Source organism: Drosophila mojavensis, unplaced genomic scaffold (assembly GCF_018153725.1).
Source record: "Drosophila mojavensis isolate 15081-1352.22 unplaced genomic scaffold, ASM1815372v1 contig_36, whole genome shotgun sequence".
Lineage (NCBI taxonomy): Eukaryota > Metazoa > Arthropoda > Insecta > Diptera > Drosophilidae > Drosophila > Drosophila mojavensis.
The window spans coordinates 9454675-9477092 of record NW_025318858.1 but is presented as its reverse complement, the minus strand read 5'-3'; the positions used below and the strand labels follow the sequence as shown (position 1 = coordinate 9477092).

General features: G+C 33.6%; 3 protein-coding genes across 4 annotated transcripts in view; all 3 read right to left on the bottom strand.

The window, feature by feature from the left end:
• Positions 1 to 6130, bottom strand: part of LOC6576421 — a 53187-nt gene extending 47057 nt beyond the window's left edge. For both annotated transcript variants that reach the window (XM_015165166.3, XM_002002375.4), the window contains exon 1: positions 5080 to 6130. The gene's annotated coding sequence lies outside the window, so the exon portion shown is untranslated. The remainder of the gene's footprint in view (positions 1 to 5079) is intronic.
• Positions 6131 to 10006: 3876 nt separating this feature from the next.
• LOC6576420 (protein bicaudal C) lies at positions 10007 to 18593 on the bottom strand. Its single transcript, XM_032728934.2, has 9 exons — positions 18320 to 18593; positions 17940 to 17989; positions 17304 to 17373; positions 17155 to 17234; positions 16756 to 17082; positions 16347 to 16472; positions 15878 to 16259; positions 12791 to 14086; positions 10007 to 10942 (listed from the first exon to the last, which is right to left on the bottom strand). Exons 1-9 carry the CDS (start codon positions 18591 to 18593, stop codon positions 10698 to 10700), a joined length of 2850 nt encoding a protein of 949 aa, XP_032584825.1. The 3' UTR covers positions 10007 to 10697.
• A 43-nt stretch (positions 18594 to 18636) lies between these two features.
• LOC116803879 lies at positions 18637 to 21159 on the bottom strand. Its single transcript, XM_032728935.2, has 3 exons — positions 21070 to 21159; positions 19992 to 20172; positions 18637 to 18912 (listed from the first exon to the last, which is right to left on the bottom strand). The coding sequence occupies exon 2, from the start codon at positions 20142 to 20144 to the stop codon at positions 20010 to 20012; it is 135 nt and encodes a 44-aa protein (XP_032584826.1). The 5' UTR covers positions 20145 to 20172; positions 21070 to 21159; the 3' UTR covers positions 18637 to 18912; positions 19992 to 20009.
• Between the last annotated feature and the right edge of the window lie 1259 nt (positions 21160 to 22418).

Here is a 22418-nt window from a genome sequence, read left to right as displayed (position 1 = left end):
AAATAACTGTATTTATGGCAGAACAAAATTTATTTATGCGTGTGTACAATGCATATAATAGGCTTACAAATGCTATTGGCAGCTCATAAAAATGGCATTTATTATATATAAACTACAAAGACTTGACTAAAGTTTCTCTCCATCTCACTCTTTCTAGTACTCTTTGGCTAACGCAATTGTTCCAATTAGAAAATATTTAGAGGCAAAAATGTGAAGAGTCGATACATTGGCAGCACTTGGGCGCTAAATCAAAAGGTTGCTCGAGTGCTATTAAACCGCTTTTAGCATTCAGAACAAACAAGGACTTACCCAATACACACACACACACAAGGACACATATAGATTTAGCAGACAAACTTGTGAAAATTGGTAAACAATTTATGTGGTCAAATAAAATTGCAGAGCAGCAACAAAAATTGCAAATAGCAAAAGTAGAAGAAGAAGAAGGCGAAAAGCAGCCGCAACAAAAGCAAATTTATTGCAGCTCCACAGAAGCAAAGGGCTACGATTGCAGCTAGCTGAAGGAGAGAGAGAGAGAGTGAGAGATTGTACGACACTGTTAGAGTGAGTGAGAGAGCGTGCGTCGTTCAAGGATATAAATTACATGCTTAGCTACTCGAGGTGCTGCTCATATGCAAAAAGTTGTTGCCCTCCTCATCCACCTCCTGCTCCTGCTTCTCTTCCGCCTCCTGCTCTTTCTTTTTTTTTACAGCGCTTCGACTGCAGTTGTTGCTGCGGTTCTTGTTGCTGCTGAGATTATGAAATAAATTTCCACATGCCACAAAATTTCGCAGGCGACGGCGCTCTGCCAACCGCAGCCGAAAAATTCAGCAATAACAACAAAAATAAAGGATCACAATTTCTAGGTAGAGTTTTGGCCCTTCAACAGTGCAAGGGATTGCTAGCCTAGTTGTTGTTGTTGTCATTGTTGCACTTGAGATGCAAGCAGGCAGTATATATATCGATATATATGCTGCTGTAAGAGCCGTAAGAGTGAGCTAATCGGCATGACTAGCAGATACTCTATATGATATTTTATAAGTAGGGGCTATTATTCATCATAATTTCAGGAATTTTGTATGAGATCTATTATAATTTTAATTGCATTCACTTTCAGCTATATTACAACTCATGCAACTCCATTTATTTTAATCAAATTCCCCTCTTTACTGGGTATCCTACAGCACAGCATAAGAGACGTAAAAGAAAACATATTATAAATTTACATATGAAAATATTTTTCAATCGCCCAAAGGTCTGCCTGTTGTTCTATTTGGCCAAAAGTACTTTTGATATGTGGATCCCATGGCTAAAGTTTTCACACAGAAAGTTCCACACTTGGTTTGACTATTTCGCTCTCTCTCTCTCTCTCTCTCTTTCTCTTTCTCTGTTTCTCTCTTTTCTCCATTTACGCTGAAAATTTGTAAACTTTTTCCCATTGCCATTTTCAATATATATATGTATATACAATATATGGCCAGCGAGATAAAAATAAGAGCAAAGTGCAACTAGCTAAGCCTCTCTTCGAAGTTCAATGAAGCGTGCGTGTGTGTGTGTGTGGGTGTGTGGGATTTTCATCTCTCTCTTGCTTTTTCAGCTTTCCATTTTTTCTCAGAGGCCATATGAGTATGGAAAATTTGTTTGCTGTTGATGTAAGGCGTTATTATGGGGAAAATTGAAAACGGAGTTGAATCAATTTCACATCGAATATTGCAAATTCACTAAACTGCACATTGCAAGGAAATAAAAATTAAATTATTATTGCTTAAATTCATATTAAATATAAAATATTTAAATACTAAATTTTTTTATTATCAATCTACAAAAATTTTATATTTTGGAAACAGTTTTCTTATATTTGGAAAAATTACAATCACAGATTTTTTAGACTATTGATAACCATTAATAATCCAAATTAACTAAATTCGGAAGAAGAAAAAAAAATGAAGATGTCAAAACTAAGATATTAGGGGAATGCTTCCGAAAAATTATCCAAAAAGAATCTTGAAAATTTCTGTTACCAACAAATTAGTGTAAAGCAAAAAAAAAAAAAAAAAAAAAAAAACATATGCCAGTTCTTCTTCTTCTTCATTTGCTTCTTCTTCTTCTGGCCGTGCACTTTCAGCTCCATCAGCAGTCTCAATAAAAAATGCAGCGCTCTGGCAGTTGTGCTTGAGCTCACATTCACTTTATCAGCATTAAATTTCATTTTAATTAAATGCAAATTAATTACGAAACTTTATCAGGGTAGGCAAAAAATATGAATTAAAAAACAAAAAAAAACAAAACTTAAGGCAATATTATTGCGCAAAAGGCTTGGCAATATTTCTGGAAAATATTCTCAGAAGGACGCACCTTAAGCTAATTAACGCAGCTGCCAGGTGAGCTGAGCGCGGTGCGTTGGAAAATTTTTGAAAAATCTTCGTGCATAAACCACAGCAGAGAGCAGAGCAGAGAACGCGGGGCAAAAAATAGCAGAGAAATGTCTGGAGTAGAAGAAGAATGCGTTGTCCTTGCAGGTGGCAGTAAAAAATTGTTGAAATTCCGGGCCGGACTGGACGCCGGGCGCCTGCTCGCAGCTCATTAAACGCTTGTCAACCCCATTTGGAGAAACCCCCAGCCGCTCTTGTTGTTGTTGCTGCAGTTGATGGAGTTTTTGGTGGGGTAGGCGTGGCACAGCTCGGGATAATCCTGGAACAACTTAATGCGCCCCTTGGCCGTGCTAAATAGCTTTCATTATTTACTTTATTTTTCGCATAAAGCGCAACGATAAACAACAACAACAACAACAAGAAAGACAGCGGCAACGTTAAGAAGAACTTTTGGCATTTTTACGGCCAAAAGCACAAAATGCAAGTAAGAAATAAAAAGAGACAGCAAACGACACAGAGATAGAGATAGAAGGACAGAAATAAAATGCGAGTGAGATATATAGAGAGTGCATATAAATGTTATTTCACAGCGTTTCGCCTGTTTAAACTCTAGTGTAAAATATTCTCAGTTATTATGCCCATATACCCAGTGAAGTGTAGAAAATCGGGTATGATTGAGGAAGTAGTAAAACTAAATATGAATTTACATATATTAAAATATCTTGCATTATAATGTTAGGTTTATACTCTGTAATATCTTTTCAAAATATGCGTAGCTTGCAAATCAAGCTAGCTTTTATACCTTGTACCAACATATTAATTATATTAAGTTTTTTTTTTTTTTTTCGGCAGAAACTGTTTTTTCCAAGAAAATGAATTCTAGTGTTTATAGGTTGGCCAACTTGAATAAAATTTATAATATTTTATTTCTTCCTCAAGGTACTAATAGATTGATATAATAGATAAGATAGCTCATAAATATATAAAATCCAACAGCATCTATCAGTCAGACATACCCAACCGAATCACCCTTATGGAAACTAGTTTAGGGGCGCTTTAAAGGTCCCTGGCCTTAGTCGAGCTATAATAAATCATGACGCATATCAATCAGTCAATCAAACATGCCCTAGAAAACTTGTCCACATATTGATTGTGCCCCCACCAAATCAACAACAACAACAACAACGGCAGCAGCAGGAACAGCAACAATATATGCCTGACTCGGCATTTTTTGGCAAAAGAGAAGAGAGAAAAACTATGCTATGCATTTGACATTCTTCGTCAATGATATAAGCAGAAAAAAGGGAAGAACTAAGGAGCACAGCAAGACATGCGGTAGGAAAAAAAAAATACATATATATAGCTATGAAACATTGTTGCATAGGCCAGAGAGTGCTCTGCCCCTGCCCACCATTTCTCAGTTGTCTACCAATTCTCAACTTTTGTGCAGCTGACAAGTTTTCCTTGGCGGACTTTTTCCTTGAAGCGTCGCCCACACACACACACTCTCACACACACCCACACAATAGGAAATTGGCCACGAAATTGCCTAAAGTGCTTGATTGAAATGTATTTAGTGATAAGCCAAAACTCAAATATAAGTAGATACTCGAGTAGAAGAATTTGATCCAAATCAATTAGCAATGAAATTAAAGAATTTAATAAATTATGAAATTAATATTAATGTAAAATTGAGCTATGTAAAATTTGCATTTATTAAAATTTTATATTTTTGTTTATATAAATCAAAACTAAATTAATTGCAGGTAGAATCAAAATAAAATTTTATACTTCTTTCTTAAATGTAATGAATTATTTATAACGAATATATGTATAATTATAAAAATTATATGATAATGGAAGGATGACAAAATAAGTTTAGGAGATTTTTAGTTTCATTAAAATATATATAATTAATAAAAAAAAAATAAAAAAAATGAAATTTTTTGAGGTATAAAATTATTTAAAAAATTGTTTTTAATTTTTAGAAAAATAAAATAAATAAATAAACAGTATTAACTCTATTTTGTAATGCAAATTTACATAAATAAATAATCAAAATTTAATACAAATTTTATTTCAAACAACATATTTTGCAATCATAAATTATTAAATTAAATAAAAATATGTATGCTGAAAATAAATTAAATTATATGCTCAAAACTGAGCAATAAGTTAAAGAATTTACGAAGAATTCACTCTGAAGAGTTCTGATTCTTATTTCCACTTTATATTCTGCAAGTTAAAGTTTACAAAAAAGTCAATAAGCCAATTTTGATATCTTGCTGGAAAAGTTTCTCCTTTCTACGGGCGAAACTCTGATAAGAAACCAAACTAAATATCTAATAAGATACGCCCACATTCTTATTAATTTTGTTATTTTGCAAGTTCTACTTGACCGATAGGAAAAAATAATTCTGTATGTGAATAATTTTATTTGTTTCACCTATTTATATTAAGGGTGATGAAAGTCTGATTAGAATCCAATAAAACTGTCAGTTGGTGCTTAGTTTCTTGTTACAAATCGAATCGGCAGTTAATACGAATGCTATACGTTATAAATTCCTATTCTTAAATCTACTCTATATTCAACATGGATTTAATTCCTATCCTTATAGTTCAGCAAGTTAAACCTAAACAAAATCTAATGAGAATTCGAAGCGTAATAAGTTCTAATGTTTATTTTATTGCATTTTTGCGCGCTCACCTTTACGATGTTCAAATAAATGCAATTAGCAATATGTTTTAGTTGCGTGTAAATAATATTTTTTCATTAGCTTTTGCTTCAATATATTTAACACACTATTTTTACACCATTTTCCGTGAATATTTGAAGTTTATTTTGTTTGGATATTTCGCTTTGCTCAGGTAAACAAATCTAGTGCAATTTGTTGCTGATTTGCATTCAACTGCGTTAGAACGAGACAGAGCATGTATGGGTGCGTGCGTCGCGGAGTGAGTAACTGTAGTTGTTGTTTTTTTGTTGTTTTACTTTTAACTTTTTCTCTTTATTATTTCGGTTTCTTCTTGAACTTTTTGTTTTTATTTATATATATCTTTTACGTCGTTTGTCGTTGCTAGTGACTTTTATTCGCTGTTGCTTATCTTATTTCGCGTATCACGGAACTCGTTAAAATCACCTTAGAACACGTGACTGCACGTCATGCACAAGTAAACACACGCAGACACACACGCAGTCACATGCACACACACACATGCAGACAGGGCTGTGAAGCAACAGCGTCGCACACATACACACGCTCAGCTAAGTGATGGCAGCAAAATGCAAAAAGGTGCCGTTAGGTCGATCGCCGGTTCGTTGTTTTTCCTAATTCAGCTGCTGTTGTTGCTGCTGCTGCTGCTGTTGTTGTTGCTGCTGCTCTGCCCGCTCAGGTGCAATGTCAAAAACAAAAATCTGCACACGACTCGCTGCGGGAAATTGCAAATATGTGCATACACTAATGCACACACACACAAGCACACAAAGAGAGTCACACACACACAAGACACCAACTAACTAACTCGCACACACACATTCATACACTGCAATACTGCGTAGCAACGTATGTTTCAATTCGCGTAATTGTTAGCTGCAGTTTGTTGCTTCGTTTTTTTGTTTTTGTTTTCGGGATTCGGGATTCGTTATTCGCTTTTCGCTTTTGGCTTTTTGCTGCTGTTCTCTAGCAAAAAATCTAACGGCTTCGGAGCGCTCGCACGCAAAACAATCCTCACGCAGAGGCAACGCAATGAAAACTGAGCCAAGAACTCGCGTTCTGTTTGCCGAGTCGCGTTCGCTTCGGGTCCTTTGCACTGATTTTGCACACAACGCCAACCGAGACACGAAGTGCCAATGCGAGCTTCGGCTAGCGGCACGAAGTCGTGCACGAAGCTGCATTCGGTTTGCTTCTTAGCAAAACGCATCCAACGAGAGCAACCAACTGGTGGGTGGATTGGCGTCAGACAGACAGAGAGAGGGGAAGAGAGAGCTAGTGTTGGCTTTGAATGGAGAACTTTGCCTTTTAACTGTGTCACGCGTGAGGGGACTGCTGATGTGTAAGTGGTGAATAAGCAATTCAACTGCTTGTGTTAACGTTCATAAACAATTCGAATTATTTAATTTGACATTTATAGCTAATAAGAAAATATTCTGATTAAAATTCAAGTTTGCTTAAAATGACAATTGTATGCTTATTATAAGATATATGGAAACATATTGCGTATATCGTATTAAGCTAGATTGTTTTAATAATAATAATACAATGTAGGCATTTCGGACATCAGATACTTTATTAATATTCAGACTCATCATTATTTATTAAACATGTGGATATGTGGATAAAATAAAACTATATTAAAATTTCTTTTATAAATAAGATGTTCAAATCAATATTATAACCTAAATAATAATTTTTAGCAATGTTAATAATACCAATTGATTTGCCGATTTAATAACTTATAGACTATTTTCAAACGATTTAATCATTAATTTTTATTTTATCATTTATATTTACTTTAGATTTTCTGGATTGTATTCCCTCTATTCTCTCTGAAGTTGACTTCAGCATAATTATAACTTATTCCAACTAGAATTTGCATAAACCAATTTTGTACTGCTTGCTATAAACAGGAGTAGGCTTCACTCCTGAGCTGCTTCGCAAACTCAACACATTTCCCCTCCAAACCAAACATTCTCACCACACTTCTCCTCATTACGTTTAGTTCGCCTGTGAAGTTGTTAAACTATAAACTGCTTGTACAACTACCGTAAACTGCTTGAAAGCAGTACCGATAATGGAACTGCTATAATAATTAATTATATATAAAAATTAAAAAAAAAAGTTTATTATTATATAAGCATATTTTTAAATGAATATAAATTAAAAAATTGATATATATATAAAAAAAAAATACGAAATTACTTACAAAAAAATTTAACGAAATTAAAAAATAATAACGTATAAATAAAAAATGAGAAATAAATAATAAGTAAACGAATCAAATATCAACGAATAATTAAATAAATTTGAAAATATTTCATGGGATTATAACAAAAAATAAAATAATTCTACATACATGTACATATATCCATCCATATATAAATTTGTGTATATTTATGTGCATTACATTAGTTCCCAATTTGCAGCCCATTTTCTTGGCTCATTCAGATAATCTCATAAATCGCATTTTGTGTGCCACATTTGGTCCCATCATTTTGCAGTGTTGTAAAGTTTCGCATTGAAGTCGCTGAACTCGAGTAGCTCAAGTTATTATCCTTGTTCCATATACATACCAATACACACACACACACATATGTATGTATGTATGTATATGTAGTTGGCCTATGACGTTGGCTAATGACTTTATCGTCTCCAGTTGTCTGCATAAATTGTATTATTTTTAGAGCACGACAAATCGCTTGCCAACTGCGTGCGTGCGGAGGCTGTGGACGGCTGTGCGGCTGTGGGCGTGGCAGGCTAATGAACTGGAAATGTGTTGTTCCAGTTGCTCCACTCACATCAGCATAATTGCAATTTTTATGATTATGACACTTTGCCTGGAGTCTCGACTGGAGTTCCTCTTGGCCAATGGCAATCAATTTCCGCGTCCTTTTCGTCCTTTGATTGTGATAAAGGCCCTGCAAATGCGGCGACTGCTTCTTCTACCTTCATTTGATTTACAATTATGCAGCAGAGTTTTAGTTTATATTTTTTCTCTTTTCTTATTTTTTTGGACAGCCAAAAAGTCGCCGGGTCAAAATATTTTGGCAATGAATCGAGTTGAGGCTGTTGAAATAGTTGCTTAAATGGAAAGATTCAGGCTTAGTGATTTATGGGATATACGTCTTGGCGATATATATACGTTTTTACGGTAGTATACGTATTCAGTTAATGGCTTTTTCATCTATGTAGTTTTACGAATCAACTTAAAGTAGATTTCTATAATTATATCGTTAAAATAAAGCAAATATAAATATTATAATAATCGAATAACTACTAAAAATAAAAAATAAAAACAACTAAAATAAAAATAAATATGTATATAAAAATGAGTTATTAACAAATGTATTCCATCCTTAAAAAATAAGTATGTGGAAAATTATTAATGTACAAACAATTATTTAGTGTACAATTATTTGTTGGCCTGAATGGAATGTGTTTTGTAATATATATTACTATATATATAAATATACTGCTGGCTAAGTTAGAGCAATATAAGTTATTCATATATACATATTATATTCGTATATTGATATATTTATATATGTACATGTAGTAAAAAGTATAAACAATATAAATTTGTATCCATATTATCATATTGCAAATGAGCAGCATAGGAAAATTATTGTTTTGTATAATTAAGAAAAAAAATTAAATAATACAATGATTTAAAAAAAAAAAAATAAAATAAAAATTTTTTAAATATTATTATTATTATTCCATAAAATACTCCTAGCTCTATGTTCACTTACGTTTACCTTCCGTGTTAAAATACAAATTTTAGCATATGTTAATTACAATCTCGAAATAATGGAAAGTCGCGAACATATGTCTTTCGGCCATCCATAGTTAGGTAGATCAAGAAATGACTACCTGAATTGCTCAACTTTGCATGCTAATCCCATTTGCTGAGGTCAGCTCTACGCGAAGGTCAAACTTTAAGACAGGCAGCTGCACGACGAATTCCTTGGAATTCCAAGGATTCAGGTAGGATTAAAGGATAATTTTTGAGTATGTTTGCCCTATAAATAGACTGCCGCAACTAGGATCGCCAGTTCAGTTCAGTGCAAACCTTTGTTCCGTGGTGAAGTGTCGACTCAGTTTCAATAATTTGTTAAAAAAAAGTTGTCCATTTATATCAAGTGCAGTGGGCTTAGATTTGGATCTCTATTCAAGTTGAATTTGTGATAAAATCAAACTCCCAAATATTTCATACACTGAGTCGACATGGGTCCGTCCGTCCGTATACAAATTCGAACTAAACTTTCTCTATTTCTCGAATATACTTAGATATTTTAAGATTTTCTGTATATACACATATCTTGACTTGACTTTACAATTCGATAAATCTACTTTCTGTTTTTCAATTCAATAATATTACTAGTGAGCATATATTTTCAACTTCGTAAAACATTTTACTTGTTTCTTTTTTTCTTAATAATATCTATTTTCTATTTTTCCCTAAGAAAATTATTGTATTACTGATGTCAATATATTTTTGACTTACTAAAACTCTTCCCATGCATGCCTCTAGAAAATTCTAGTTTTTCCATTATCAAATCTTTATTTTCATACTTGAATATTTTTCCTTTATATATTTTCGACTTTCTTTCTTTTTATGCTCGCTTTTACTACTATGTTAAAAATTTTCCTTTTTGTTCCTTAAGTTGGTTTTATTCCTTTTTATGTCAATTCTTTCTCTATCCATAATCTAAAATATAGAAAATTAACAAGTTCTATGTGAGATACAAATAAAACAGTAGCAGCTCCGGCTAACTGAAAACAAAAACAGCAAAGGCATAAAACATAATTTAAAATGTACTTAATTAAAAACATGTAGATTCAAATTCAATATCGAATAGATAAAAACAATAACAATTTGACCAGATTTTCTTTGCTTTGCTTTTCTTTTTTAAATTCAGATTAAATTGTGTTTTTATTATATTTTTTGTTATTTTCTATTTTTTGCATTGTAACATGTGAGTTCTGCGCGACTTCTTAACTTTTTTATTTTATTTTTTTCCATCGGTTAAATTCATTTCTTTACAATATACATTATAAATACGTTTGATTATCTTCATAAATAGTTCATATAATAAATTTCGTTTGGGTACAACATATGCGAGTATTGAGAGTCAAGCCAAACAGGAAATCAAAAATTTTGCTGTGTACAAACTACTGAAAATATTACGCATTGTTTTTATTTTGTTTTGTGTACTTTTTAGACTGTGTTTCTTCTTCTGTTTTGTTTGTGTGAGTTTTGATCATATTTTTCGTGTAAATGTTCTGGTCTCGCATCTGTTAAATACTTCAATGCCTTTGGCGACCTTAATAATTACGTTGAATAAATAAATGAGTTTGAGAGTGTGTATATATATATATAGGAGAACGTTATTTTCTAAATGTTATGTAACTTCTATCGTATTTTTCTTTTTTTGCTTTTTGCTTTTTTGTTTGTTTTTTGTTTTTCTCTGTAGTACTTTTGATTTTTTTTTATAGATTGTTTTGTTTTTGTTTTTTTTTTTTTTTTTTTTGGGTTTTGTTGTTAGTTTTCTGCAGTTTCTCAGCAGCATGAATAATAACAGCACCATTCCCCAGCATTCTCCATTTACCACTGATTCGAGGGGCGACGCTCAGCTCCGGGCGCAGCGCTGCCGGAGAATCGCGGCGAGGAGCTCTGCGAGGAGCTGCTGCTGGGCAAACTACTACAGGCGGCTTCGGTAGCCAGAAGCGTATGAATGGCCGCCAGCAGCTTCTTGCGAGCTCCGAACGCCGTTATGCCCAGCTCCATGAGATTCTCCTCTGTCAGTGTTGGAAACATTTCCAAATCGATTTCGTTCAAAACGAAAATTTCTACAAAGAGAAAGAAAACAAAAGCAAAAAGTAAATAAAAATATGGCAAAATATGGCAAATATAAAAAAGAAAGAATATTTATGAACAAAATATATATACATATACATATAAAAAAAAAGTATATATATATAAAATAGCAATTAAAAAGCTTAGCAAAAAAAAAAATAAAACTCAAAAAAGGAAAAATTACAAACAAGAAAAAATTTGTAGTAAAAATATTTCCACTATATAATAAAAATACTATAAATACAAAAGAAAAAAACCTAGATAATTAAATGAACTAGCAAATATAATTTGCAACTAGCAAATATCTTCAATATGTCACTGCCATAAAAGTACAAATCATAACAAGAAACAAAAACTGACTTTAGCTTCTGGCTATAACAAAAAAAAAAATAAATAAAAAAAATTATTTACATGTAAAATTAAAAAAAAAAAACCATCTTCTTCCATTCCCTAACCTACCTCCCCCAACTACATGCACTACTCTTCGCAAACTATGGCATTGGAACCAATTGATACAAATACAACAAATGATAACAAAAGACTGAATGGATTAACGCCTAGAAATCTCCTAATTCGAATTTCGTGGGAAATTATAAGAAAGAAATCTCATCAAAAGCTGACTAAGAGTCGTACTGCAAACGTCTTCAAGGAAGGAATATAATAAACTCTATCGTCAAACATTCTCTTCTAACTCTTCTGGATTCGTCTATTCAATTCATCACTCTACAGACCTCACTGCAATAAAAATCCATAAAATAGGCAATCAAGCTAAATATTAAAAATATAGCAAATCAAATGGACCATCGTACACATATCACATCCATTTAAAATCCCAATCCTTTGATCCTTATCCGAAACCCTATTTCTATAACAAATTATTTTCCTACAAATATTGACAAAGAAAAAATGAAAAAATAAAAATGTAAAATATATATAAAAAAAAAAAAAATTTCAAACAAAAAGTATAAAAAAAAAAAAAAAAAACAATAAAAAAACAAACAAACAAATAAATTAAAATAAATAAATATAAATAAAAACTAAACAATAAAGAAATAATAATAAAAATAAAATAAAAAGAATAATTTCCAGTTTATAATACAATACAGTGACTTTTACAAAAAAAAAAAAAAAAAAAAAAAAGTAAAGAAAAAAAAAAAAAAAATTGGTATTTTTAGCAATTAGAAATATTCTATAAATAATCAATTTCAATAAATACTTCAATAAATAATCTGTAAATCCTAAGACGAATTGATAGTAAATTATTAAGAAACAAACAAACAAACAAAAAAAAAGAAAAAAAAAAAAGAATACTAAATATGGAACATTAAATACGGAAAAATGTAGATATTAATATATAAGGAATTTAAGAGTAAAATAATTGTAAAAATAGTTTTTTTTTAGTTATTTAAGAGCTTGATTGAATGTTAGCATAAACTATGTAAAAAACAACTGTAGATACATTAAACTAGAATAAAAGCTTAATGATAATAAAAATACAAAAGAAACAGAAAATTTGCCTTTTTATAACTAATAATAATTATCTTTATATTTTAATACCAAACCCAACAAGACAAACTATTAAGAAAATTTCCTATGGTCTGCTTGGATTTAAAAAAGTAAATGAAAAAAGCAGATTCAAAGTTCAGAAAAATGTTGCAATAGATATAACAAATAATATAAAATAATAATACAAAAAATAATAATAAACAACAAAAGTCCAACGAATTTCCTAATGATGAAATAAATATATATGCGCAACATTTGAGAAGTTTTCGAGATAGAAATGATGATAGAAGTATTGCAAGTAAGGAAGATAGAAGGAATGTGAATGATTGACTCACTTATGTAATGCTCCAGACCGAGGCTTGTCAATAAGGTGTGTATATCCTTGTGCTGCGAGAGTTGCACTCGACGACTGACGGGCGTTGCGTCCAGCAGGCCCGTGGTGGCGCTCAGTCCGTAGGGTGAGCCCAGACCGGGTGGGGGAAGAGGCATTCGCCAGCCATTCACACCACCGATCCCGTCATCGACCGTTTCGAGAGGGGCCGGTGAGGTGCGGCTTAGACCCATGCCCAGCCAGGCGGGGGTTGGGGTGCGCAGCTCACCTGCCACCGGAGTTCGTTCCATGGCTTTAAATCCAAGTGCGCGTTTCATATCAAAATCAAATGCGCGCTGTTGTTGCTGCTGCTGTTGTTGTTGTTGTTGTTGATGTTGCTGCTGTTGCTGCTGATGTTGTTGCTGTTTGCCAGCAACCGCTGCTAAATCGTAGTGCAAATTACGATAGCTCTCGGCGCTGCCAGGCAACAGATGTGCTCCGCCGCTGTTGATGCCGTTATTCGCATTGCTCAGTCCAAGCAAGACGCCATCGCTGAGACGGCGGCCGAGTCGAGCGGCGCCCACAATGCTGCCTCCCACCTCGCTGTTGTAGGTGGAGTCCGGCGAGTAGTGCGCCCGATTGGCGCCCGACGACGATGATGTTGAGGAGACGGTCGTCTGTACTTGGCCATACGGCGGATACGATTGCTCCAATGATGTGGTGCTGCTGCTGAAGCTCTGATAGCCGCTTGTGTTTTGGCTGCAGCTATTGCGAGGCGATAGATTGATGGATCCCGTTACGCTGATGGTGGGCGGCAAATTTGCGGGGGGCTTCAGTAAGCCAGCTCCGGGCACTTGCAAATAGTTGTTATTATTATTATTGATGTTGTTGTTGTTATTATTATTGTTGTTGCTAATGTTATTACTCGTAGTAGTTGTATTATTATTGTTGTTGCTACTGCTGTTGTTGTTGTTGTTGTTGATGGCTGACAGCGGACGAGGCTGATAATTGTTGTTATGCAACTGCATATACTTCTGTGTGGGCGCACATATGCCGGTGGGCGTGGCCAGGCCAGCTGCACCGAGCAGCATGTGACCCTTGCCATTGTTGTCATACGGCGTCAACTGTCCGCCCATTGTGGGCGGCAACAGCGATGGCGTCTTGGGACTATCCGGATAACCGGCCAATAGCGCAGTCAATTGGGATCGATACGCCAGATTAACATCACTATCCTTTGGCATGAAATAATAATCGGGTATATCTGGCTTGATGGCGGGCGTAGTCAGGTGGAGAATCTCCTGGCGCGCCTCATAGATTTTATCTGCAAAAATGGAACACTTTGTTAATTAATTTGTATATGCATATAGATATTAGATAATCATATAAATACATATTAAAATATATATTTTCTCTTGTTCACTGTCTCCCGTGCCTTTTCAGATGAGCAAATTGTTCCATTTTGATTATTATAATAGATTAATACAAATTACTATTTTAATAGATAACATACGATTTATTCACTTTAATTGTAGCTGTTAAATGCTAAGGAATACAACAAGAAACGAACCCATCCACCCAAATTCAGACACAACCTAAAACGCTGTCTACGCCATGCAACAAGTCGCACTAATACTATAATAGCTTACGAGGCCACCGGCTATACACACCCAAACATATGTAAATATAACACTCACATTCACACTATCTACTGTAAGCCGGCGGCTGACGCTCACAACATGCCTTTTGTTGTTTTTGCTAGTCTAAGTTAAGCTAGCTACACTAATACTAAAACAATAACGAGTAATAGCTCTAACACTCGCACTGTCTAATTAGAGCGCACGTACTTCCTCTAAGTTTTCTTCCAAGTCTTTCTTCTCAGTATTTTTTCTCATTATATCTTTTCAGTATTTCCCAAAAGTATTTCCTCAACCACCAAGTATTTTCTCGAAGTATTCTTATAAGTATTTGTTCTCCTTACTTGTTTTCAGCATTATTTCGAAGTATTACCTCTAAGTATTACCTCTCTAACAATTGGTACTAATTATTTTCTCTAAGTATTTCTTCTCAGTATTTCTTCTAAGATTTCTCATCTAAGTCTACTAAATATTGCTTCTCAGTATTTTCTCCAACTCAAAGTATTCTTTTAAGAATTTCCTCTAAGTATTACCTTCAAGTCTTTAATGCAAAGCTGAACGATCATACACTTCCCTTCACTTTACTGCACTGCACTACTGCACTACTGACCTCCACCAGGTCTGGGCGACTGAAGAAATGTTTCAGCTGCCGCGCTTTATATAGGGCGACTCTCACTTAAATACGAAGTCGCTCTCAATTCCTCTATTTCCTCTTAATATTTCTTCTAAATCATTCCTCTATTTCCTCAAAGTAAGAAGTCGGCATTTCCTCTAAGTATTTCCTCTAAGTGCTTCCTCTCAGTGTTTCCTCTAAGTATTTCTTCAAAGTGTTCCTCTTTCCTTTTTAATGCTTAGCTGACCGATCATTACATATACACACACTCTTCCTTTCACTTTACTGAACTGCACTACTGACCTCCAAGAGGAACACTGAAGAAATGCGGTAGCTGCCGCGCTTTATATAGGGTGACTCTCACTCAAACACGAAGTCGCTCTCAAATGTTGCGCCCGACGTCAGATCGTCAGGGGATCGTTGCAGTCGAGCTGAAGTGACCAATGGGAACACTCTCTGCTGCTTCAGGCATTCTAGCTTCGTTTTACTCAAATATAAATACCAAATGAATACTAGTGGATACGTAGGATAACTCAGACGATCTTCTGTAGTTCTCCTTCATTAGGCAGACGGACGGAGAGATGGACTGGACAGGGAGACAGAGAGACAGCTATACAGACAAACAGACGTGCTTAAATAATTATACCCTATATTACTCAATGTAGAGTATTATAGTTTACTCACTAAGAGTGAATATAAATAAATATTAATTAGATAACAAATTTATGAATACCTTGTTTAAGGGGCATACAAAATACAAATAATTTATACACATACTATATTATGTGTATAAATTCGTATTTTTATGCGCATTAAAAACACACAACAATATAAAAAACCCCGATATACATATAAATTCACTTACCGATAAATTTCTCAATGCCCTTGATTACAATGGCTAATGTGCTTTGTCGTTGCTTTTGACGTAAAGTTATATAGACGCCGTGCTTGATATTCAGGCCCATTATTTCGGAGGCATCAGTCTGATTGTCCGGAAAATCAAATATCAATGCTACGGGCATATTGCCGAGCAATTGCTGTCGGGCCCTATAAACATCATCGATGCGTCCACTGATAGTCACCTGCGATTTTTTCAACGGCTTCACATTCATATCAGACAGATCAGGAAATATGATTTTGGTCTGGGTGCGTTCCATAATGCTCAATAGATTCACATTATTCTTGCCCTTAACAATCTCATGATGTTGTGGCGAGATCTCCATTTGAACATTCACAAGGATTTGACTCTGAATTGATGAGAGCATAGGATAAGAGATACAGAGAATCAGGAATTGGTGTAAGATGTATTTTCAATTATTCTCTTGAGTACTTACCGCAATGCTCTCGAAAGCAAAGTTGATCAGCAATTGGGTGGCATCGCGCACCTGAGCTGATTCCTTTTCAGAGCCTTTGACCAGTACCAGAGACGTATGTAGCTTAGGACGGGATGAAAATATGACCTGAAATTGATTTGAATACAGTTATTACAAGTTGAAAAAAAAAGGAGAAGCTATGGCCAGAAAAGAAATAAGTTAGAACTACCCACAAAATTTAGATTTAGTTAATTTATTTGGAGCATAGATATCGAATCTTAAATAGTTTGATTAAAAGTTCTAGAGAAGAGAATATAATCACGTGTGATTATATTCCAACTTAATGAAGCCTTATGCTTCATGGCTTTAACTAAAAATTCGATTTCTTTTTCTTTTTAGATTCCTAAATACTTTCCTACCATCAATTTACCTGCACATTGAATTTGCTCTCAATCATTTTGATGTATGGCGTCTCGTGGTCCGGCTGTGTTTTGCCCGGTCCCATGACGGGCATCTCGAACGAGATGAGCAATGGGGTGGATAGACGGACCAAAGCTCTGGCACGCTCCACACCCTCGAGGCTGCCGCACAGCGACACCTGATTCGATTTCTCTGTCGGATTCGAACGGTTCGAGTCCGGGAAATGTATGTGCGTGTGTGTGTCGTCCATGATGCGTTTTATATTGTTGCCGCCACGTCCAATGATATATGAATGATCCGTATAGCTAACATCCATTTTCATAATAACACGAGTGCCCTAGCAACCCAAATATAGAGATAAGTCAAGTTCCATCTGTAGAGGATTTTTTCGGATGTTGTTTGGACTTACCCTGGAGTCAAGACTGCCTAGAATATGATCTTTGGCGCGTTGCACCTGATCCACCTTACCCACAATACGTACATGGGGATCTATAGCATAAAGATATATTTGTATAGAGTGCTATTTAGGGAGCTCATATTTCAGAGATCGGAACTCACCCTTCTTGCTCTTGGCGCCAATCTTCAGTCTGCAAGGCCAGCTTACATATGTATCAGTGGTGCTCATGATCTGAAAGACAATAAGTATATATGCATATATAGTGGGTGTATATATGCGTCTTTGTATAATACACTTGAATTTTGTATTAGTAATTGGATTTAGCTAAACATTTATGGTTTCTTCACTAAAATTTGTAATTTGTCGGCTAAATGATTAAACGTAAATTTTGCAGTAACGTTTAAACAGTTTTTATTTTAGTGATATGCGTCTGTAATGTACAAAAATTCCAATACCTACTGAGATAATGAACAGTTCACACTTCTCAAATGCAAAACAACAAATGAATGAAAACTCAAAACAAATGATGTCGATACGCTAAAATATGAGCTTATATCAATTACCGAAATATAATCAAAAGCTTTCGATATTAAATAACGAATTATAAAATAATATATAGAAAAGAATAATAGAAAGCCAGGTCTCTCTGAATCAAGTAAGTATAAGAAATCTTATGACCATCAAGTAGAATATAAGAATATTGTATATTAAGATTTGCATTTTATTATTTAATTGATTAATAATTAATAGTATATATATATATGTTTCTTATAAATATATTTTAGTTCCCAACTTACATTATCAAAGAAATATTCTGCACCATTCATGCCTTCAATGGCGCTGTCCGCTGTGAAATGAAATTATTATTATTATTAATATTTATGAATAGCAAGAAATATATTTTAAAATTTAAAGATATATAAAAATATATATATTATTTTTATATACTAATATATATTTTATATGCAACATAACAATAACAAACAATAATAGCATGAAAATTCACTTTTCTGTTATACAATAAAAAAGAAAACTAAAGCTGTGCTATTTTTGTTTTCATTAATGTTTAGATTTTTTTTTTTTTTTTTTTTTTTTTTTTTTTTAGGTAGATTTATATTTAGATAAACGCATATCTATGTCCATTTGTATAAATATAAGATTTAATTAGCCAGCTCACCCTTTAGCAACTGCTCTAGCTTCTGTCGATCAACCTTGAAGCGCTCCGTATGCAGATCGTCCACATTCTGTACGCCCAACTTGAGTGCAATCGCGCGAATGTCACTCCAATCGCTGTCCACCGACGAGATCTCGCTTTGGGTCTCACTCGGTGCGCGGGGCAGTGGCAAGGAGTTGAGATTGGCCCCAACTGGAGTTGTCTTGCCACTGGCCATGGCGGTGACCTCGGCGGCCGTTGGGTAAATCAATTTATTGAATGACGCACAGGAGAGCATCTTGTTGATTATCGGCTATCGGTTGTCGGTTATCAGTTATCGCTTATCGCTTAACGACTGCTGTTCTTGTTGTTCGGTTATCAACTTGTTCAATTTGTTTATCGAATGGTCGTTTAGTTTTTAAAACCAAGCAAAAAGGTCTTTTAGTGGCTGTCCGTCGGGAGGTTGTGCAGGAATTTGTCTTCCTGTGTGTATGTGAGTGCTTGAGTTTTAGTGGGTGAGTGTGTGTTCGTGTGTATGTGTTTGGGTGTTCGTGTGTGCGTATGTGTGTGTGTGGGGGTGTGTTGCTCCTGAGCAACACTGCGATTGATGAGATGAGCTGTGGACAGAAGATGAAAGCCAAATATGAGCATGAAACGAATGAGATTAAATTAGCATAAGTGGATAACTGAAACTGAAAGAAATTCTACATATAATTCAAGCATGATGGTTTATTGACAAATATAAGCAATTAAATTTTTTTTATTTTTTTATTTTTATTCTCTAAAAACACTTATAATATTTCAATTTATTAATAATTTCTAATTTATTTCTAGTCCCTCATTAAATGAGAGGAAAAATATTCATAGATATGCTATCAGTGTTTCTAGTATTATTTATTAGTAAACAGAAAGAAAATATAGTTAAATCGAATTGACAACATATATTATTAGGGACAATATTAATCCTATTAATATTAGGTGAAGGTATTCAAATTTTGTTTTATACGCAAGAATATATTTATGATACTTAAAGTTAAATTTTACTTATTATTTAAATTTGAATTTTAATATTAACAGTTTTAAAAATTGTATGAACATTTACCATCCCATATTTTAATTTATTTATTATTCTCATGTATTAATTGGCTATAGGATTTAAGAACTTTTTGCTTTCTAATGCATTTATGCCTAAAGAATTTAATTTGTTTTCTAATTAAGTTTATATATGAAAATGACATAAAATGTCATTTAATTGTTTTGATCCTCCAATAATTTTAGAATATTTAAAATAAAAAAGCTCTAATAAACGCAATAATTAAACAAAAATTTCTAATTTTATAAAAAAGAATCTCCACCTTTGGCCTGCATTTATTTTCATTATATTCAAATATAATTATTTGATATATGAATTATTTGGTACATATCTTCAGGTATTTGATTTATTTTATTGTTAAATATTCCTTATTTTTATATACTCATTTATCTTATTGCAACATTTCTAGAGCACAACCATAACCTCTATGTGAGATTTAAGACAGCCATGAGGTTTCTTGCTTATGTCTTGATCCATTTTCAGAAACGAAAAAGCAAAGAACACGCCAAAAAATTAGGGATACACATAAATTTACAGCTAGACTTTCACTTCTCTATGGCACTTTCACACTCAAACACGCACACACACGTGGCACTCACTTACCGAACCAGTTCGCCAGCTCTATTTGAGATTGAAGAGGCCTTGAAAGTCCAAACAAATAGCATGGGTTAGGTCCTGGACGAATTGTATGGCCTCGACGAGACAAACGTTCATAACAAAATTACGAATTTGTACGAATCTTTCGACGAAAGGCATTTATACTGGTTTGGATTTTTTGTCGTGTCTATATCAGTATATAGAGTATTGAGTCTTTAATGATTATTATAAATTTATTTATTTTATACATATATATAAATATATATATTACAATTATGAAATAATAGGATATTTCGCTTTTTGTGTTCTTTATTATTTTTTATTTTTTTTAAATTGCAAGCAATTTATTTTAAATCTTTTTTTTCCAACTAGGAACTTTTTGCTGCTACCGCTTGAACGACTCAAAGCCAATTGAACGTACTGTTGTCGCCTTTGGGAGCATTCACAGGGATCGAGCTGAACGACAAAAAGTTGCTGCAGAACGGTAAACAGCGTTTAGCCAATCGGAAAAATGTGGCTCGCGGCGCCTGGAGAAATGCATTTAAGAGGACCAGCTGGGTCAACGAACCGCTCACAGAGAGTGTAGGAGAAAACGAATTTAGATTCTAGCAAGCAAAACAAACGCACAGAGAGCTGAATTTGTGGACAGATTGCGTGAGCGCACGGTCGCAGCTCTCTCTCGCTCTTTAGGGACATTTCGAGAAGAGAAATTTCCTTTTTTGCTTAAGACGAACAAAGCATAAAATCTTGAAGGCTTTAAGGCTTGAGCTGAGGAATCATATGATTTATAAGCACCTATAATTATTTCATATTATATAAGAATTTTGAATTTTAAATTATAATTTAACGTAAATTTGGTTTTATTCCATAAATCTTTTCCAATTTAAGTATAGTGCAGCATGCAATTTTCATTGGAAAATGTTGCTAAGCTTTAACAGACTACTGCTGTTAGCGCTGCTAACAGTCTGTTAACATATTACAAGAATATCATGTAAAAGCAAATTTTGAAAGAAAAAAAAAAATGATCTACAGTTTTACGCACACATTTTTTCCCGCCAAAACAAAAAGTACGAAAAAAACTTACCGTAAATCCAAAGAGTTTTTTAATGGAACAATTTACACAGATGAATTGAATAATTTAGTTAACAAAATAAATATTTATAAAATCATAAATAGGCACAAAATTCGAATTTAGCCAAAGAAAAGACGCTTTATTTATTAAAAAAGTGAAATTTTTAGGCGTAATTACGTCAATTGGTTAAATTTGCAGTTAATTAAATTGTTGGCAGTCGTTTTATTTTTTATAATGAGAAAAAAAATAATCACTACCGAAGACAGGGGTACAAAAAAAAAAAAAAAAGAATGATAGACACGTGCGTGAAAAAATACAAAAATTTGGGAAATTATTGCGAAGCAAAGAGAATAATTAAAGTCAGGGTCAAGTAGAGTAAAGCGCAGAATTTTTTTCAAATTTCGTTTCTTTTTAAACACTTAAATTAAATGATTTTTTTTATTAATTCGAAACACAACGCGTCGTAGTAAATGGAAAGGGACTTGGACGGTGCTTTCGTCGTCATTGAAGCGCGTTGACTGCAGAGCGCGAGGCGGAGTTCTTGTCCCGTCTGACCTTCAGGCGGAGCTTTGGCCAACTGAGGCAGGGCTTGCAGTGTTAATAGAAAAAGCTCGCAGATCACAACACGTGCATGGGCAACGCGAGTGCAGCTGCAGCAACGGCACTTGACTAAAAGCTTTTCTTAAAAGCATTTTTCGCAGATTAGACAGCTGCCAGTAAGCGGCGTAAGCTTAAAAGCTCTCAGCCAACCCGATAGATGGCGTTAACCAAATCTAGCATCGCCTTTACAGTGCTTTACATAAACATATTCCTGCTGTAGTAAGAAAAGTTTGAGTTACTTCATTATTTATAATTTATTATTGTTTATTTATGTTCATATATATTTATATATATATTTAATGTATAGCCATTTATACTAATGCTTGCCAGTTGTTTAATTTACTTTTTACATGTATGCTTATTTATTAAATATATACTTTATATACGTTTACTTTTTACAATATTGTATTGTTTCTATTTTGTATTATTATTATTACTATTATTATTATCATTATTTTTTTTTTTTTTTTTTTTTTTTTGACATTTTGGTTTTTGTTTTTAGGGATATGAATATGTTTTGTTATATTCAATGTAAGCTTTTGCATTTAATTATTTTTTAATATTCATAATATATATGTATATAATTCTAAATCTATTTAATCAACATTTATGTTTCAATTTCATTTTAATTTTTTTAGTGTTTTCAATTTTTTGAATAATTAAGAATAATTAAAACAACAAAAATTTGTTATCTTTCTCTCTACGCTTTTCTATATACACTAACGGTTTATAAATAACTTTTACATATTAATGTTTGTTTT

Excerpts from the sequence above, each read along its gene's own strand:
- LOC6576420 (XM_032728934.2), bottom strand. The coding sequence starts at position 18,593 with ATGCTCTCCTGTGCGTCATTCAATAAATTGATTTACCCAACGGCCGCC. Across the intron at positions 16,473-16,755 it reads AGAGCAAATTCAATGTGCAG|GTCATATTTTCATCCCGTCC; the intron begins GTAAATTGATGG and ends AATCAATTTCAG. Across the intron at positions 16,260-16,346 it reads TTGCTTTCGAGAGCATTGCG|AGTCAAATCCTTGTGAATGT; the intron begins GTAAGTACTCAA and ends TCATCAATTCAG.
- LOC116803879 (XM_032728935.2), bottom strand. The coding sequence starts at position 20,144 with ATGCCTTTCGTCGAAAGATTCGTACAAATTCGTAATTTTGTTATGAAC.